General features: G+C 44.4%; 1 protein-coding gene across 1 annotated transcript in view; it reads right to left on the bottom strand.

Annotated features, from left to right (window-relative positions):
* The window catches only part of ETF1 (eukaryotic translation termination factor 1), a 157,723-nt gene that overhangs the window by 97,180 nt on the left and 41,404 nt on the right, over positions 1-19,139 (bottom strand). Inside the window, exon 2 of the mRNA XM_082255326.1 lies at positions 12,659-12,834. Coding sequence (XP_082111452.1) covers positions 12,659-12,834 — 176 coding nt within the window. The remainder of the gene's footprint in view (positions 1-12,658; positions 12,835-19,139) is intronic.

The following is a 19,139-nucleotide window of genomic DNA, read 5'->3' as shown; positions in this document are numbered from 1 at the left end:
TCATCAATCTGGGGTTTTGAATTCAGTATCAAATTACCACAATAAAATCTTCTATATGAGAATGCATCGAGAGATACCTTTTTCTAAACATATTTTAATAGTTGTAAAGAGATCTAGGGGGAGTTCTGTGGATGCTATGAACTGCTGTAATCCTAGTTTCATCCGTTGCCATTTGTGTGGAAGACTTTTACGAAATGAAATCAGCTGTGTGTAGCAGCAGTGTCCACCAGAGATCATGGTTAATAAGACCTATACAAATATGGATGTGTGGGCCAGTTAGCCATTCAGAAGATGACTCATTCTTAAAAACGTATCAGCCAGGATGCACACATTTATCATTGATCAAGTGTTGATTAGCCAATCAACAGTTGAGGATCTCCTACATCTGGAGGGGTGGAGAGAAGGTCCACTTTAATAAAGCGGAGGCTGATGCATGTTCTATAGTTGGTGACAATTACCAGTCTCGAGAGCTGCAAGATAATGGATTTTATGGACTCAACTAAATAGCCTGCCCTGGCAGTGGAATTACCCTTTTAGGTTACTTTAGTAAAAAGATATAGACTACTGTCTGGAACAAAAAAATCTATTTATAAAAAAGGAGGGTGGGTCAAGACCCTTGGTGTGCTTCCAGTCCACACAGAAGAATCTTTGTGCCTGCCCAAAATACTAGGGGCAATGCCGAGCAGCCCAGAAAATGGTTGGAGGGCTGAAAGAGGGTAAGGAGGAAGTGGCCTAAAGAATAATTCCAGGCATCGGCATCTTATACAGTTACATTGGTCCAGTTTGGACCAACACTCATTCAGAAAATGCAAGCCAAATCATTCTGACTGGACGGGGTGGTTAGCGTGTGGTCACCTCCCCACCTCATCCAAGTAACTATGTAAAACAGGCCAATGCGGGTTATTCTTTTAAGTAACCATGCCACAGCAGTCATTCCAAGTCCTCATCTGCTCAGCACTTACAAGTATAAAAAACGCACAGGAATCAAGGGGTAAAAAAATAAGGAACAGCGAAAATATGTTCACAGGTGATACAGGAAACACAAGAACTGAAGGGTTGGAGATGTGGGGGAGCTTTTCATCTGTGCTTGGATTTCCCATAGGTAGGTGGGCTGGCAGGCAGGCCGAACCTCTCTCATGGCCATCCAGGAGGAAGACTTGGAAAAATAAATGAGGAGGTTCCACAAATATAGTATGCTCCTACACAACTCAATTACTTAACATAATGACTGCCCTTCACTACGTCATTTCTGAACAACCCCTCCTTGCGCACAGGCAGGCAACACAAGTTATCATATCCTTTCACATAAAAGGAGTAGCCATATATACAATGCAAATCTATAAAATGTCTAAACAATAGTCCATACAAAACAAACAGCATTGAGGACGGGATCAGTAGCTCTAAATTCGTTTTTGCAGACACAAAATTGGGCAGGTCAATAACTGCACAGCATGAAGCAGATAGCCTACAGAATGACCTGGACAAAATAATGGAGTGGGCAACGACATGGCAAATGAGGTTTAAATGTGGAGAAGTGTAAGGTTTTGCACTTGGGGACTAAACATAAAAGCACAATGCACTTTAGGGGGGGAATCAAAAATGGAGAAAGATCTGGGAGTCCTGGTAGAGGATAGACTAAGCAATAGCATGCAATGTCAAGCGGCAGCTGCCAAAGCCTGCAGAATATTAGCATGCATAAAGAAAGGGATGTATTCCAGAGATAAAACTATAATCCTTCCACTTTATAAAACTCTGGTCCGACCACATCTGGAGTATTCTGTCCAGTTCTGGTCGCCGGTCCTCAGGAGGGATGTGTTGGAGCTGGAGAAAGTCCAGAGAAGGGCAACTAAACTAATTAGGGGATTGGAAGACCTTAAAGAGCGTCGGTAATCGCTTGATTTATTCTCCCTGGAGAAAAGACGCCTGAGAGGGGACATGATAGCAATTTATAAATATCTCAATGGTGATCTCAGCATAGAATATAAGCTATTCAGTCGGAAGGATTGCATGAGGACTAGAGGGCATACAATGCGATTAGAGAAGTGTTTTAACCTCAGGCAAGGGGGGGGGGGGTTCTTTACCGTTAGGGCTACAAGATTGTGGAATTCTCTACCACAAGAGGTGGTTTCTGCGGGAAGGTGGCTTTCAAAAGACTCTTAGACGTACATCTCAAGAATCAGAACATTCAGGGGTATGCGAGAGGATTACGGCCACATACACAGGTTGAACTAGGTGGACTATGGTCTTTATTCAACCTCACCTACTATGTAACCAGAGTCTGAAGAAAAGTCTTCCAAACACCACGGTCACTATTCCGATAAATGAAAAGCACCCAGTGTCAATCCCCTTTATGAAGCAGCTCAATATTCTAATGGGCCCTCACATGCATGGAAGGTCTGTTTAATTCTCCAATGCACAGTGCCAAGCTTAATCCATCCAGACTGCAGATGATTCTCAGGATACAGACTGCAGATGATTCTCAGGATACAGTCCCCAATAAAAAAACTTGCTGTTCTAAAGCAGGTCTTGCTGGTACAGGACAATCCCAGCTACACAAAAACTCCCCTTTGAACTCCAACCTGTGTTGGCGATGAGAAAAGGAGGAAGGATCACTGCTCCAAATATGGAAGACCTGTCCAGAGATTCAAACTTTTTGAAAAAGCTGTCCAGTTGTAGTGGCCTCTATGCTCCCATTGCAGTTCTCACCTGCACAATTATCTTCATCTTTCATTCAGCGGGCTCAAAACAAAAAAAAAAAAAAAGTCGCTGTACTAAGCAATGTCAGTGCGGCGATCTCCCCCACTAAGCTATTGTTTTCTGACAGGGTGATTGTCCCCCCTCCCTCTTGACAGAACACACCGATCAGCACTTGCAGCCATTATTTTCAAGCGTTGATCGGAAGCAGGCTTTCTAGCATGCCCGCTCCACAGAAGCCAGTTGTAAGACTTGCTTCTGTTGGACAGAGCTGTACACACGGGTCGAAAGTTGGCCACACGGGTCGAAAGTTGGCAAGTTCCTGCAGAACGGATAGCTTTTGGCTGATTAAGGCCTTAGTTGCCATGCCAGAAGGTCCCAGCACAAAGGGAACTAAGGACTGTAGTGAGGGGTGGGGGGTGTCTACCCCCTCTTGTTGTATCCCATCTATTAGCACCATATTAACCTCTATACACTTTTTTTCCCCTTTCATACGTTTGGTATTTTACAAACTATTTTGTGGATTGCCGAGAATCTCTGAAGCTTGATCACTCTAGTAGGTCATGCAAAATAGATAGTAGCAGTTCATGGTAGCACAAATCTCCTGCAGCTTTATACAGTCAGTGACGTTCATCCGAGGCTATACACACAAATACACGTGCATCTCATAAAATTAGAATATCAAAAAGTTACATTTTAGTAATTCAATTTAAAAAGTGAAACTCCTACATTTTATATAGATTCATTACACAAATCGATTTCAAGCATTTTTTTTGTTAATGATTATGGCTTACAGCTAGTGAAAACCCAAAATTCAGTATCTCAAAAAACTTGAATTTTTTTTTTTTTTTGAAACAAAGGATTTTTAATACAAAAATGTTGGCTTACTGAAAAGTATGGCCATGTACAGTATAGTTTGCACTCCAATACTTGAGCAGGACTCCTTTTGCATGAATTACAGCATCAATATGGCGTAGCACTGCTGAGGTGTTATGGAAGCCTGGGTCGCTTTGATAGCAGCCTTCGGCACGTCTGCATTGTTGGGTCTGGTGTCTCATCTTCCTCTTGACAATACCCCACAGATTCTCTATGGGGTTTAGGTCAGACACATTTGATGGCCAATCAAGCACAGTAATACCATGATTATTAACCACTTCTGGATTTGCCCTAGGGCTGGGCGATAAATCGATTTAATCGATCGATTTTTTGGCTTGCAACGTTTTTTTTTTGTCAAACTCGAGTTTTTCTGTACAATACTAGCCACCGAACTCCCCACCGCTGCGCTTGGATGGGACGTCGGCTGCGGGGCGGGCAGTGCGTCTGTACAGGCCGGGGCTGCGGCGCGCTGTGATAGGTACAGTCTCCCCGGCCTGGATGTGACGTCAGCTGCGGGGCGGGCGGTGAGTCTGTACAGGCCGGGGCTGCGGCGCGCTGTGATCATCACAGCGCGCCGCAGCCCCGGCCTGTACAGACGCACCGCCCGCCCCGCAGCTGACGTCACATCCAGGCCGGGGAGACTGTCTGTACCTATCACAGCGCGCCGCAGCCCCGGCCTGTACAGACGCACCGCCCGCCCCCGCAGCTGACGTCACATCCAGGCGCGGCGGTGGGGAGTTCGGTGGCTAGTAGGTGGCACTGGCTGGCTAGTATTGTACAAAACTCGAGTAAGAAAAAAAAAACACAGTAAACCCCTTTCAAATTCAAACCAAAAAAAGTTTGTGTACCCAAAAGGTGCCCCTGGTCTACTAGGACGCCAGAAAAGCCTCTGTATTGCAAGCCAAGTTAAAAAAAAAAAGGTCATTTAATAAAAAAAAAACGTTTCAAAATAAACGTTCCTGTGGACTAGGAGCTGGCTGGACTGGAGCCAAGGGCAGGCCCAGGGTGTGTGTTACGCGGGGGCTGGCTGCACAAGGCAGAAAAAACTATTTTTGAAAAAAACTCAAAAAAATAGTTACTTTCAGTTTCAAACAAGTCCAAGTCGAAAAAAAGTGGCCGGTTACTGACTGTGGACTCGTTCTCTGGACTGTCACTGACTGTACCTATCGCAGCGCCGCCGCCCCTGTACAGACGCACCGCCCGCAGCTGACATCACAACATCCAGGCGCGGCGGTGGTCCGTCAGTCAGACACACATATACAGCGCTTCTCCTTCCTCAGTCCTCCCTCAACACAGCGAGCTCTCCTCCCTCCCCGCTCAGCGCGACGCCCCCGCGTCTTCTTTTACTGTCTATGTCTAGTAGTCTATTAAAAGAAGAACACAGTCAAAAAATTAACAACATGGCAGCGTGTAGTACTACTTCCAAAGAAAGGCACAGGTAATTCTGTAATTTGGACCTGGTTTGGTTTTGATGCAGCAGACAATACACAGACGAAGCCTTGCTGCAAAATATGTTTCAAGGCTGTTGCTACTGGAAGCAGCAGTACAACAAATCTTTTCCAGCACCTGAGGAATAAACATCGCGAAGAATGGGAGAAGTGCAGCCGGCTCCGTAGCGAAAAAAAGCTCATTTAGCACACCTACTAAGGCTACTATTGCTGCTAAAAAGCAAACTACACTTCCTGAGAGCTTTACAAACTGTGTGCCTTATGATAAGAATGGAGCGCGATGGAAAGCGATTACAGAGGCGATCACGTATTATATTGCCACAGACATGCTGCCAATTTATTCTGTCGAAAAGCGAGGCTTTAATCACATGATTAAAGTATTAAATGCGAGGTACGTTGTCCCCAGTCGCAAGTATTTTGCAGAAGTTGCGCTGCCTCACCTATACAATACAACTCGGGAAAAGATCCGCAGTGAGATGGAGGAGATGCAGTTTTTCTCAGCCACAACAGACCCGTGGTCCAGCCGGACGATGCAGCCATATCTGAGTCTGACGGTTCACTACATCAACACTAGTTGGACTCTGCGCAGCATCTGCCTTCAGACAGCGTATTTCCCCGACAACCACACTGGTGACATAATTGCCCATGGCTTAAAAGACGCTCTCAGCTCCTGGGGACTTTCGGAGGAACAACTCGTCTGCATGACAACAGTGGCACCAACATCATAAAAGCCCTTAAAGACAACAACTGGCCCAGCTTGCAGTGTTTTGGCCACAGACTCCACAGTGCTATAGGTAAGAGTTGGTGTAAGAATAAATAGGTGCACAATACTTGCACATTGTAAAGTACTGTTTGCCCATAATTTAAATAGCCAGAACTGTTACATAAAATATACTAAATATCTTTTCACATTTATTACAGAGAATGGTGTAAAGGATCCAAGGATCGATCGGGCCATAGGGGTCTGCAAAAAAGCTGTATCAGCCTTCTCCTACAGCTGGAAAAAAAAAAGGCGAGACATGACAGAGTTGCAGGCTGAGCTTGGACTTCCCCAGCATCTTTTGATCTCAGAATCCCCAACATGTTGGGGGTCTCGTCAAAAGATGATTGAGCGCTTTCTTGAGCAAGAGAAGGCAATAACTCGTGTCCTGGGTGCGGACAAGAAAACGCGTCATCTTGTTCCCACGTGGCAAGATTTGGAAGTATTAGAAGCCACCAACAAAGCAGTGAAACCTCTCCAGGACTTCACTGATGCACTGTCAGGGGAATCATATGTCAGTGTGTCATGCATCAAACCAGTGCTGCATTTGTTTTAAAACAAGTCTCCTCCTGCCAGAGGAGGAAGATTTGGAGCTAACAAAAACAATCAAAGCTGACATCATGCGTTACCTCGAAAGTAAATACTCTGATTTGAAGAAAGGAGGAACTTTTGGACATAGCCACACTTTTAGATCCGAGGTTCCGTACAACCTACATTGATACTAGCAAATTGGAAGTTGTCAAAAAAAGAGCGGTGTCTGAGATCTCTGCTCTCTGCAACTCTACCACAGAGGACGCTGGTCCCTCAGCTGTTCAAGAGAAGAACACCCCACCACCATTGCCACCAAAAAAGAAAATGACTCTGGGTGCCTTCTTTAAAAACAGTGCACCATCCACCACGCCACACCCACAATCTGAGAAAGCTAAAATTGAGACTGAGCTTGCAACGTATTTACTTATTCCAGACATAGAGCCAGACACAGATCCTCTTGAATGGTGGAAGCTGCATCAGCCCAACTTTCCAAGGCTAAGCTTACTGGCTAAAAAATATCTTTCTATTCCAGCCACTAGTGCCCCTTCAGAGAGGGTATTTAGTGTGGGTGGGGGAATAGTTACCTGCAACCCGGGCCTGCCTTAAGCCAGAGGTTGTGGACAGGCTCCTCTTTCTTGCAAAAAATGTTTAGAATGACTGAGCATGCACAATGTTTCAGAGATCTAACAAGCACGTGTTTTGTTGTTATAGATAACTTAGTTTACATTTGTTTTGTTCACTCTTTGAGCAGGCTATATGTTTGCCACAGGCATGTTTCATTTTTTAAATTCACATTTCACAATGAGAAGAGTTTATTTTTTTAATTGTGTAATGTAATACATTACAAAATTTGTAATTATCTGTCTTGAACAGAAAATTTAAGCTACTGTGAAGTTGTTGCACTTTAGTTTTGCTTAAACCTGGGTTAAAGCTTGAAATTGTTGAATGACAGAGCCTACTTTTTGTTTTGGGATTCTACGCATTTTAACTCTTTGAGTTAAAATAGCAATAAAGTTGCCCTTTTGACACTGATGTCTGCAGTCATTTTTTAAGTACATTGGGAAAAAAAAAAAAAAAAAAAAATCGAAAATCTAATTTCTTTAAAAAAAAAAAAAAACACGAAGATTTTTTTTTTTTTTTTAGGCAAAATCGCCCAGCCCTAATTTGCCCCATTAATGACCAGGCCATTTTTTGGGATTCAGCATTGCGTTATTTTAACAGAAAATTGCACGGTCGTGCAACACTAACTAAATAAAATTGATGTCCTTTTTTCCCACAAATAGTTTTCTTTTGGTGGTATTTGATCACTTGTGCGATTTTTATTTTTTGCGCTATAAACAAAAAATGAGCACCAAGCGTGCGACTGACACAGGGATGCGCCGGTTCGCGCAGGAGGGCCAGCCTGCAGCAGAAATGTGCGGCGGGCGGTCTGGAACCTGTTAACCACCTCCAAGTCTTCCGACACTTCGCTCCTACATGTGAAAGTCTACCCTACCCTGTGCCCCCATTTTTCATGAGCTGAAAAACATCTAAGACTATGTACACAAAAGGCCTATATCTCAGATATTGTTCACAAATCTGGCTAAATCTGTGTTAGTGAGAACTGCGCCTTTGCCGAGATAATCCATCCACCTCACAGGAGTGGCATATCAAGATGCGGATTAGATGGCGCGATTATTGCACAGGTGTTCCTTAGGCTGGCCACAATAAAGGCCACTCTAAAATGTGAAGTTCTACTGTATTGGGGGGGGGGTTGAAAACCAGTCAGTATCTGGTGTGACCATTTGTCTCACGCAGTGCAACACATCTCCTTCAAGTTGATCAGGTCGTTGAAGGTGGTCTGTGGAAAGTTGGCCCACTCCTCTTCAATGGCTGTGCGAAGTTGCTGGATATTGGCAGAACCTGGAACACACTTTCGTATACGCCGATCCAGAGCATCCCAAACATGCTCAATAGGTGACAGTCCGGTAAGTATGCTGGCCATGCAAGAACTGGGATGTTTTCAGCTTCCAGGATGGTGTACAGATCCTTAAAACATGGGGCCGTGCATTATCATGCTGCAACATGAGTAGATGGTCGTGGAATAGGCCTCAGGATCTTGTCACGCTATCTCTGTGCATTCAAAATGCGATCAATAAAATGCACCTGTGTTCATTTTCCATAAAATAACCCCACTGCCATCATGGGCCACTGGATCCACAAGGATGACATCAGTAAAGCGCTCACTCACACGGCGCCATACACGCTGTCTGCCATCTGCCCTGTACAGAGAAAACCGGGATTCAACACCTCTCCAAAGTGTCGGACACCATTGAATGTGAGCATTTACCCACTCAAGTCGGTTACGACGAACTGTAGTCAGGTCGAGACCCCGACAAGCATGCATACGAGCTTTCCTGAGGCGGTTTCTGACAGTTTGTGCAGAAATTCTTTGGTTATGCAAACCAATTGTTGCAGCAGCTGTCCGGTGGCTGGTCTCAGACAATCTTGGAGGAGAAGATGCTTGGATGTGGAGGTCCTGGGCTTGTGTGGTTACATGTGTTGTGCGTTTTGAGGCCGGTTGGATGTACTGCCAAATGCTCTGAAAGGCCTTTGGAGATGGCTTATGGTAGAGAAATTAACATTCAATTCATGGGCAACAGCTGTGGTGGACATTCCTGTAGTCAGCATGCCAACTGCACACTCCCTTAAAACATGCAACATCTGTGGCATTGTGCTGGGTGATAAAACTGCACATTTTATAGAGTGGCCTTTTGTGGCCAGCCTAAGGCACACCTGTGCAATAATCATGCTGTCTAATCAGCATCTTGATATGCCACACCTGTGAGGTGGATGGATTATCTCGGCAAAAGAGAAGAGCAAACCAACACAGATTTGTACAAATTTGTAAATATTTGAGAGAAATAGGCCTTTAGCGTACATAGAAAAAGTCTTAGAACTTTGAGTTCAGCTCAAAAAATGGGGACAAAACCAAAATGCTGCGTTTATAACACTACATATATACACACGTGCATGTGTGATAGGTAAATAAATATACACACATATATATATATATATATATATATATATACATATATATACATATATATATATATATATATATATATATATATATATATACACACACACACACACACATTACATCACCTCACGTGTGGTGCCATCACCGAATACATATGCGTGCAGAAGTAACGTATAGGTACGCAATTGTGCGTCAGCGCGGTGGGGTGCTCTACATTTTTTATTAATTTTTTTTAAACACTTTTTTTGTACTAACTTTGTTATGACAAGGGATGCTGGTGGCAAGGTAAACAAAGAGGCAGAACTGGAAGTGTCTAAATACTCATCGCTTCTGGTTTCCAGGGTTAGAGAGAGAGAGAGAGAGAGAGAGAGAGAGAGAGGGGAATGATGTCATTGATGCAGTAGTTCATGCAAAAGAAGTATTGAGTGCACACTATACTGAACCTACTTTTCAGTATGCCAACATTTCTGTATTAAAAATCCTTTTTTTTAATAGGTCTTATGCAATATTCAAATTTTCTGAGATACTGAATTTCAGGTTTTTACTAGCTGTAAGCCACAATCAAAATTAAAAATAAATAAATGCTTGAAAGATATCACTGTGTGCGAGGCATTTATATAAAACATATGCATTTCACTTTTTGAAATGAATTACTGAAATTAACTTTTTAATATTCTAAGTTTAGGAGATGCATCTATATGTATAGTATTGTGCCTTGTAAAGTTTTATTATTAAAGCCTATATGTGTGGTACTGTAAAAAAAGCTTCATTAATGGTCAAATTTACATCAGCATATCAAAAGTGCATAAAATACATCAAGCTGCAGGTGCAAATTCCTGCATCACACAGTTAGGTTTCCTAGCATGATGACATCAGCAGACTAAATTGTTTAAAGGGGTGACTGCAGAGTTTCCTGGGAAATTGGATGGAGCTACGCTCTCTCCAGGTGTTGTCCTGAAAGACGATTTGGAAAAGTACAGGAGGCTAAAGGAATAAGAGTTCCTGTGGTCCTGGGAGTGCAGTTGTCTGCATAGGCCAAAAGGCATTCTGCTACATTTCTTTGGTAAAAAATAACCAAAATCACTGTACAGTATATTAGTCTGTGTAAAGTTATTCGGTTGGATGTGACAGATGGGTCAGTTCAGGCCGCAAACAGAAACATGATCAACAAACAGGCCAGAGTTAGTACAGGCGGCAGGCAGAGGCAACACTGCACTGGTGTGGCAGTGATCAGGAACACTGTTGCTGGCTTACACTGGCCACGTGACATTGGGACTGGTGTGGCGACATTTAGGGACACCGCTGAATGTTTGCAGTGGTGTGGCGACACTGACTGGTGTTGGGGGGGGGGGGGGGGGGGTTAGGGATACTATGAGTGGGTAGCGAGGATTAGAGGCATTGACTGGTGTAGTGGCGATTAGGGATACTGACCGGCAGCACTGACCGATATCAGAGCAGCTAGCTATTGCACATGATCACCCTCACAGCAGAACGTCGTCGTGTGTGTTACATATTAGAGCAAATGCAATGTCAGTGCTGACATCATTCTGCTGTGATGGTGACCATAGCTGGCTGCTCTGATATCACCGTCAGTAATGCCAATACAGGGTGTAATGCTTATACAGTGATCAGCGTTGTAATACACAATCATAAGGTGAAAAAAAAAAAAAACTCCCTAGAGTAGTACAGTGTCACTATGGTAACACTGCACTGCTCTTGTGATATTGTGTTACATACCAGAGCAGTGCAGTGTTACCATAGCGACACTGTACTACTCTAGGGAGGTTTTTAACCTTATGACTGTGTATTACAGCGCTGATCACTGTATAAGCATTTACACCGTGTAATGGCATCCATTCGTAATGCCATTGTTTACCATTTTGATAGCTGTCAATGGCAACAAAAATCACATGGTAGAGGGCTGCTGTGACTGGTCCTGTACCATGTGATCACTATGACCAATCAAAGATCACAGTGATTAGTCACTGATCACATGGTACCAGGGTGAAGCACAGAGGCCCAGTACACCTATCGGTGATCCTCTGTGTCCCCCACAGGCATAAGGTATGTTCTCCCAGAACAATTGTTCCGCCCAGCCATATACAGCTGTGCTCAAAAGTTTGCACACCCTGGCAGAAATTATGACATTTTGGGATTGATATTGAAAATATGAGTGATCATACCAAAAATTCTAGATACTGAGCCATGGGAAGCAGAAAAGAACTGTCAAAAGATCTGCATAACAAGGTAATGGAAATTTATAAAGTGTAAAAGGATTTTAAAAAATATAGCCAAAGTCTTGAATATGCCAATTAGTACTGTTCAAACACTTAAGTGGAAAATGTGGGTCTCTTGATACCAAGCCAAGGTCAGGTAGACCAAAAAAGACTGAAGCCACAACTGCCAGAAGAATTGTTGGGTATACAAAAAACCTCAGGAGAAATAAAGGCTGCTCTGGAAAAAGACTGATTGTTTAAAGGAGCACAACGTCAAAACTTGGAACAAAAATGAACTGCATAGTCGAGTTGCCAGAAAAAAGGCTTTACTGCGTCCATGCCACAAAAAAAGTCCAGTGAGGGGTGTCAAGGTGTTGTCGGCCACATTGTAACCGGGCTTGTTTGTGGCACTGGCACAGTAATGCCACAAAATGCAGGGTTATGCAAACTTTTGAGCACAACTGTATATGCAGTGGCCGGGTGGTAAGTGGTGACTAATAAATGAAGGATTTCATATCAGCATGCAGAGTTGTATGCTCCTGTGATTTTCAGTGACGGGGGAGGTTCTGGGGTGGTGCAAGGTACACTTTAATCCACTGCATTTTTAAAACAAGTGAATGAATTCCTGCAGTTCTTTAACATTCATGGTATTCGTACCCATACCCAACTTTATTGAGAAGGGTAAGAATCCATTCACACAATTTCCAGTGCGACTTTGATCAGACTTCACATTCTCTGCGCCAAGGTCACATTAAAACTTGCACCAAAAGTAGTGCAGGCACCTTTTTTTTTTTTTTTTTTTAAATCGCTGCGACTACGTCACACTGATTTGAACAAATGTCACTTAAAAAGTATGGGCTGCAACTTGTCATGCAACTCTGATGTCCAAAGTTGCACAAGTGTGAATGGAGCCTTATTTACAAATATATAAACAATTCATGACTGAATTAAAACAGGTTATGTTTCAGATTCAGATCTGGTGGGGGGAAGTTACGGCAACTATGCAGAACACCCACTGATTCAAGAAGTCAAAATGTTACTAAGAAAATAACATTCCTAGCTAAAAAATGTTTATGAAGAATAAATTAGCAAAAACGCAAGGCACCCTCACCTTTGTTATAGAGTTTAAGCCTCTGTTGCACAGATGTAATTGCTCCCAGTACTGAGAGGCGGTTCACACGAGACTTGATGTTTGATGCTGTACCAAACTCATCCGCCAACATCTTGGCCACCCTTGAAATTTGGTCTTTTGGAGGAATGATCAAAGAGATCATACTGGTGCCATTCCTGTAGGAATCAAAATGAATGGGTTTGTAAGCGACAGACAAGTAACTATATGTTAATCTACTTTTAGGCCTCATTCACACAAGACGTTTAATATTAGCTTAAAGCCCAAGTAGACATAGCCAAAAACTGAAAAATCAGCACAAGGGACATTACTTACAGTCAGAAGGGTGTGTCCCATGTGCCAATGCCTCTGCTGCTAGTAAAAATCTTCCCCCTGCTACTCCAAAGGACACATCCTAAGGAGTACTTTAAGTATTGTATTTTGGCTGCACTTGGACTTTACAATTCCTTACATAATGTAACATCCCCAGCATTCCTTACATAATGCAACATCCCCAGCATTTTTCAGCACAAGTGATCATGTACATGAGGATGGCTGTGTACTGCCATTCACCGGTATTGGCAGCTGTATGCAGCACCTCTGACTTTAGTTAATAAATTGTCCGCAAAGCCTAAGTGCAACTTTCACCTGAGGATGAAACACCAGAATCAGACTGGCATACCACAGGAGCCAGTGACCCAAGCACAATTAATAGAACAGGCACTTCTTCCACTATAACCAAAATGTTGCCACTTGAAACACTAAACCATCAAGGTTCTGGTGTAGCTAATCTGATAAAACCAAGCAAACATTGCAAGTTTTAGATTTCCAGTGCATTAACAAACAGATGTGCAGATTTCCTCTGACCCTCTCAAAAGCCATGTACGCTCTTAAAGAGGTTGTAAACCCTCAAAACTTTTTTTTTTCTGCAACCTTAAAGAGAAACCCATAATGAGCTAGTATGCACCGCATACTAGCTCATTATGAAATACTTACCCAAGAACGAGCCCCCGCCGAGCCACCCGCTCACCTGTATGATGGGCGACATGTCCAGTCGCCCGTCTTCCGGGATCGCGGCATCCGGCCATCTGATTGGCCGGAGCCGCGGTGACGTCACTCCCGCGCGCGGGAGCAGACGGTCACGGCACAGGGCTCTGAAGAAACGGCACCAGCGGCCGTTCCTTCAGAGCGCATGCGCCAGTGACGTCACTGGCTGCATGTAAGGTAAATATCTCCAAAACGGTACATGTTTAGGAGATATTTACAGTATCTATAGGTAAGCCTTAATATAGGCTTACCTATAGGTAAAAGTTTCAGAGGAGGGTTTACTTCCGCTTTAATAAAAACATCCAACTTGCCTAAAAAGTTATAAAGCCCGGCAGCCAGTGCCAGGCGATGCTAGCCAATTCAAAACTAATTTCTAACTTGCTGTCTGACAATCTGCTAAATTCTTAAAAGGTCAGTAAAGAGGTAGATTTACAACGCATCCTGCTACATATTATTCAGGATTTATATAGCGCCAGCAGTTTACAAGATAAAAAGGAAGACAATACAGTTACAATACACTAAAGTACAAGAGGATTAGGAGGGCCCTGCTCAGAAGAGCTTACAATCTAATGGGGTGGGGCAGGCGTTACAAGCGGTTGTTACAGTAGGGAATGAGCTGATGGAAGATTAGTGATAGACTTCCCGGTGATATTTGGAGACAAGTTTGGTAATGTAGCTCGGGGCAGAGTTGTGAGTGGCTTTGTATGTTGCGGTTAGTATTTTGAATTTAATTCGCTGGGCTATTGGGAGCCAATGTAGGGATTGGCAGAGAGGGGAGGCAGACACTGAGCGGTTGGTAAGGTGAACAAGCCTGGCAGCAGCATTCATGATAGACTGAAGAGGGGATAGCCTATGAGAAGGGAGTTGCAATAGTCGAGGCGAGAAATAAGGGAGTGAATGAGTAGCTTGGTGGTTTCAGTTGTTAAAAAGGGGCGAATTTTAGAGATGTTGCGGAGGTGAAGTCTACAAGCTTTTGACAATGATTGGATTTGGGGCTGAAAGGACAGGTCAGTCTAGGATTACACCTAGTACCCTGGCTTGAGGGGAGGGATTGATGGTTGCATAATTAATTTTGATGGAAAAGTCATGGAGGGGGGCATGGGCAGGGGGCAATATTACCAGCACAGTTTTAGAGAAATTTAGTTTGAGGAAGTGGTGCGACATCCATGTTGATATGACAGTAAGTTAGCAATGCAAGAGGAAACTGAAGGAGTGGGTTGAGGAGTAGACAGATAGATTTGAGTGTCATCAGCGTATTGATTGTATTGGAAGCGGTGGGCGGTAATCAAGTGACCAAGGGAGGCGATGTAGATAGAGAAGAGGAGGGATCCAAGAACAGAGCCTTGGGGAACCCCCACAGAAAGGGGCAATGGGGAAGAGGAGGTAGAGTTGTGGGTAACACTGAAGGAGCGCTGTAATAGGTAGGAGGAGAACCAAGATAGAGCAGAATCTTGGAGGCCAAGGAAACGGAGTTCATTTAGAAGGAGCGGGTGGTCAACAGTATCAAAGGCCGCAGAGAGGTCAAGTAATAGGAGTATGGATTAGTGGCCATTGGTTTTAGCAGTTAGTAAATCGTTGCTGAGTTTTAGTAAGGCAGTTTCTGTGGAGTGCTGCGAGTGAAAGCCAGACTGTAAGGGATCAAGAAGGTCATTTTCACTGGAGGTAGGAGCTGAGACGGTTGTAGACTAAGCGTTCTAGAAGTTTAGAAATGAATGGGAGCAGTGAAATGGGTCTTAGGTTGTTCAGGTTGGTGGGGTCCAGTGAGGGCTTTTTAAGTATGGGAGTGATCTGCGCATGTTTTAGAGGGGAGGGGAAGGTGCCACTAGAGAGGGAGAGATTGAAGATGTGAGTAATGGAGCAAAGGATAGAATAAGAGGGTGTCCGTAGTAGTTGTGAGAGAACAGGTGGTTAGGCGGGCATCTGAGAAAAAGGTTTTAACCTCTTCAGTAGTAGCCAGTTCAAAGGAAGAGAGTGTTGACTGTGTTAGGCAAGGTATGCACACAGTGGAGGTGTCCTCACATATTGCATCAACCTTGTCTTTGAAGCTATTGGCAATCTCTTGGGCAGTGAGTGAGTAGAAGGGGGTGGGGGACGGAGCAGAGTGTTAAAAGTTAAGAGCCGGCGGGGACTGGATGACAGGGTAGTAATGAGAGACAAAGTAGGCTTGTTGGCAGCATGGAGGCATGAATTGTATGTATGGAGAGCAGATTTATATAGGGTGAAGTCCTGCAGGCATTTGGTTTTACGCCACTGTCGTTCAAGAGCACAGCAATGTCTCTTGAAATTTCTACTTTTGTCAGTTTGCCAGGTTTGCAATGGTCGGGGTCTGATTCTGGGTGTAGAGGAGCAATTGTATCAAGTAGGGATGCACCGAAATTTCGGCCACCGAAATTATCGGCCGAAAATGAGCCTCTCTCATTTCGGCCGATAATGGGTTAACAGTGCCGAAAATAAAAATGGCCGCCGTGGGGAAGGAGGAGGGCGCAGCGCAGCGCAGGGCAGGTTTCAAAAGTCCCGCCTCTGGCCGGCCGTCCGCCTCTTAATAATGTCCCTACTACTCTGTGCATTATGAATGGACATACTAGGCGGGGGGCGGGGCGAGCGGCCGCTATAGAGAGAACTATTGTGATCCTTCACTGTCAGCTCCTCACGTCTATGTATGAATGAGAACTGAACTGAGCTGACACCGGGCGGGGGGGCGAGCGGAGCGGCCGCTATTAGCTGTGACTATGTGAGAGTTTCACTTCCCTGACAGGCACGTATCTCCGCTGACAAGGAAGAGAAGCTCTCACATAGTCACAGCTAATAGCGGCCGCTCCGCCCGCCCCCCCGCCCGGTGTCAGCTCAGTTCAGTTCTCATTCATACATAGACGTGAGGAGCTGACAGTGAAGGATCACAATAGTTCTCTCTATAGCGGCCGCTCGCCCCGCCCCCCGCCTAGTATGTCCATTCATAATGCACAGAGTAGTAGGGACATCATTGAGAGGCGGTGCCGCCGGCCAGAGGCGGGACTTTTGAATGCAGGAGAGGACACCCGAGGAGGAGGACGCTGAGGCAGTGGGGGAGGGGGGAGGGGAGCTGAGGCAGCTTACCAATGCTATTAGTATTATGAGGCATGAGGGGTTAATGTATTGTCACTGCTGGTCACTCATCTATTAGTGACTGACCAGTGGCAGTTAATTAACCCCTTTTGTGCTGCATTAGTGCAACCAGTGTCAGTGTTAATTAACACTGGTTGCACTAATGCAGCACAAAGGGGTTAATTACCTGCCACTGGTCAGTCACTAATAGATGAGTGACCAGCAGTGACAATACATTAACCCCTCATGCCTCATAATACAAATACCATTGGTAATTAAATTAACCTCTTGCCAACCCATCACAGTACATATACTGTGACAGGGTGGCAGCGACAGGTGTAGGTGTACGTCGCTGCCTGTTTTTGGTTTATGTCCCTGTTCTATCCATTTCAAATTTTTTTGGGGGAAAAAGTCATTTTCGGTTTCGGTTTTCGGCCAAGGGCATCCTGCATTTTCGGTTTCGGCCCAAAATTTTCATTTCGGTGCATCCCTAGTATCAAGTGATGAGTGAACTGTTGTAAACAGGAGGTGGCCAGGACAGGACAGGGGAGAGATTAAGTCATGTAGGTAGTCAGTAGCAGAATAGAGGAGAGAGGGGTTAAAGTAAGGAAGGTTCCTGCAAGTAATTGTTTGCTGCTTGGAGGTATGGGTGATTTGAGGCAAGAAAACAGTGAAACTGATGAGGTTGTGATCAGAGAGGAAAGGGGATGTTGGCGAGGTTGCCGGCAGAGCAGAGATGGGATAATATATGGTCGAGGGGGTATTATCATTGGAATGAGTGGAAGTGTGTGTCCATTGAGTTAGGTCAAAAGAGGAGGTTAAGTTGAGCAGTTGAGTTGTAGCTGGGCTGTTAACATTGACAGGAATGTTGAAGTCACCAAGAATGATAGCGGGTATTTCAGATGGGGAGAAAAGTAGGGTAGCCAGGCAGTGAAGTCATCGAAAAAGAGAGATGCTGGTCCAGGCGGCCGATAAACTGCTGCAATCCTTAGAGAAATGGGAGAAAACAGACAAATACAGTGTATCTTGAAAGAGAGTAACAGAGAGGGAGTGTTTGGAAGGACTTTGCAGGTGCTTTGTGGGGATAAAAGGAATCCAACTCCACCTCCTTTCTGTCCGTTGGGTCTGGGGGAGTTAGTCCAATGAAGCCCACCATAGGAGAGGGCAGCAGGAGAAGCGGAGTCAAACTTTTGAAGCCAGGTTTCAGTTATGGAGAGTATGTTAAAGCTATGAGATAAAAAGGTCATGCACAGATGTGAGCTTGTTACAAATGGAGCGAGCATTCCTAAGGGCACAAGAGATTGGGGGGCTGGTTTTAGGAAGCAGGGGGACAGAAATTAAACTGAGTGGATAGCGGCTGTTGCCAGAGGAGGAGGAGTGCCGGATATGTGGTTTGCAGTTAGAAAATGGAGGGCCAGGATTTGGGGAAATGTCCCCTGAGGCCAGAAGGAGGTTGAGAAAGGCAAGATGGGAGTGGGATGTGTATGAGCGTACATGTCTAATTTCACTGGTATTTAGGTTAGCTTGTGGGCTCAGCAACTGCAGGTGGTGATGGGTACAGTAGTAGGGAGAGGGGAGGAGTGAGGGTGCTATGTGTATGCTGTGGGGTGGAGAGGAGGGGTAGTGTAAGGATATTTTAAGGATGGAAGACACCGATGTGAGAAAGAAGAGTAGAAGGAGCATGTTTGCAGATAGAAAGTGGGAATCTGACTTCAAATAAATTAAATGTCGAGTGCTGGTTTGCATGCTGTCTTTCCAAAGAGTTCTTGTTATATCTTCATCCAGCTTTAGTTATCCTGCTGTAGTTAAAACTGCGGTGGTGAAACGGTGCAACACTCGTGACAGAGACGCTCAAGAATGAGACATGGTGTCTGCGCCTTTAAATTTAGAGAGATTGAGTACGCAAGCATTTGTCAATTGATCAATACACATCTGATCAAAACCGCTTTCCATTTGTGAAAGGCAGTCCCATACTTCAAGGACACTGGTCATGACAGAAAATTGAATTTTTGCACACCGTAACATGTTGAGAGGATTATTAAAAAGACTAAGCTGCACTTAGATTAGACATATGGTTTATACTGCCACGTGCAGAAAGCTGTCTGGTGGGACATCCAAGCAGTACCCATGAAGGGTAGGACCAAAAAAAAAAGTTCCTTCCTCACACACCTGACACCCCAAACACCAAAGCTTGGTGCCGGAAAGTCCACAGTGTACTGACTGCTCAGGTAAAAAAAAAAAAAGGAGCATTGGCCGGAAAGGATAGATTTATTTCAAATATAAGCTTTAAAGCATACGCATAAAGTGATCATACACACTGTTTAATTTACATTGGTCCCTTCTATTTCTGTATATG

This window comes from Pelophylax lessonae (assembly GCF_965119305.1).
Source record: "Pelophylax lessonae genome assembly, chromosome: 4".
NCBI lineage: Eukaryota > Metazoa > Chordata > Amphibia > Anura > Ranidae > Pelophylax > Pelophylax lessonae.
The sequence above is the reverse complement of the archived record's forward strand: the minus strand, read 5'-3'. Positions and strand labels throughout refer to the sequence as shown.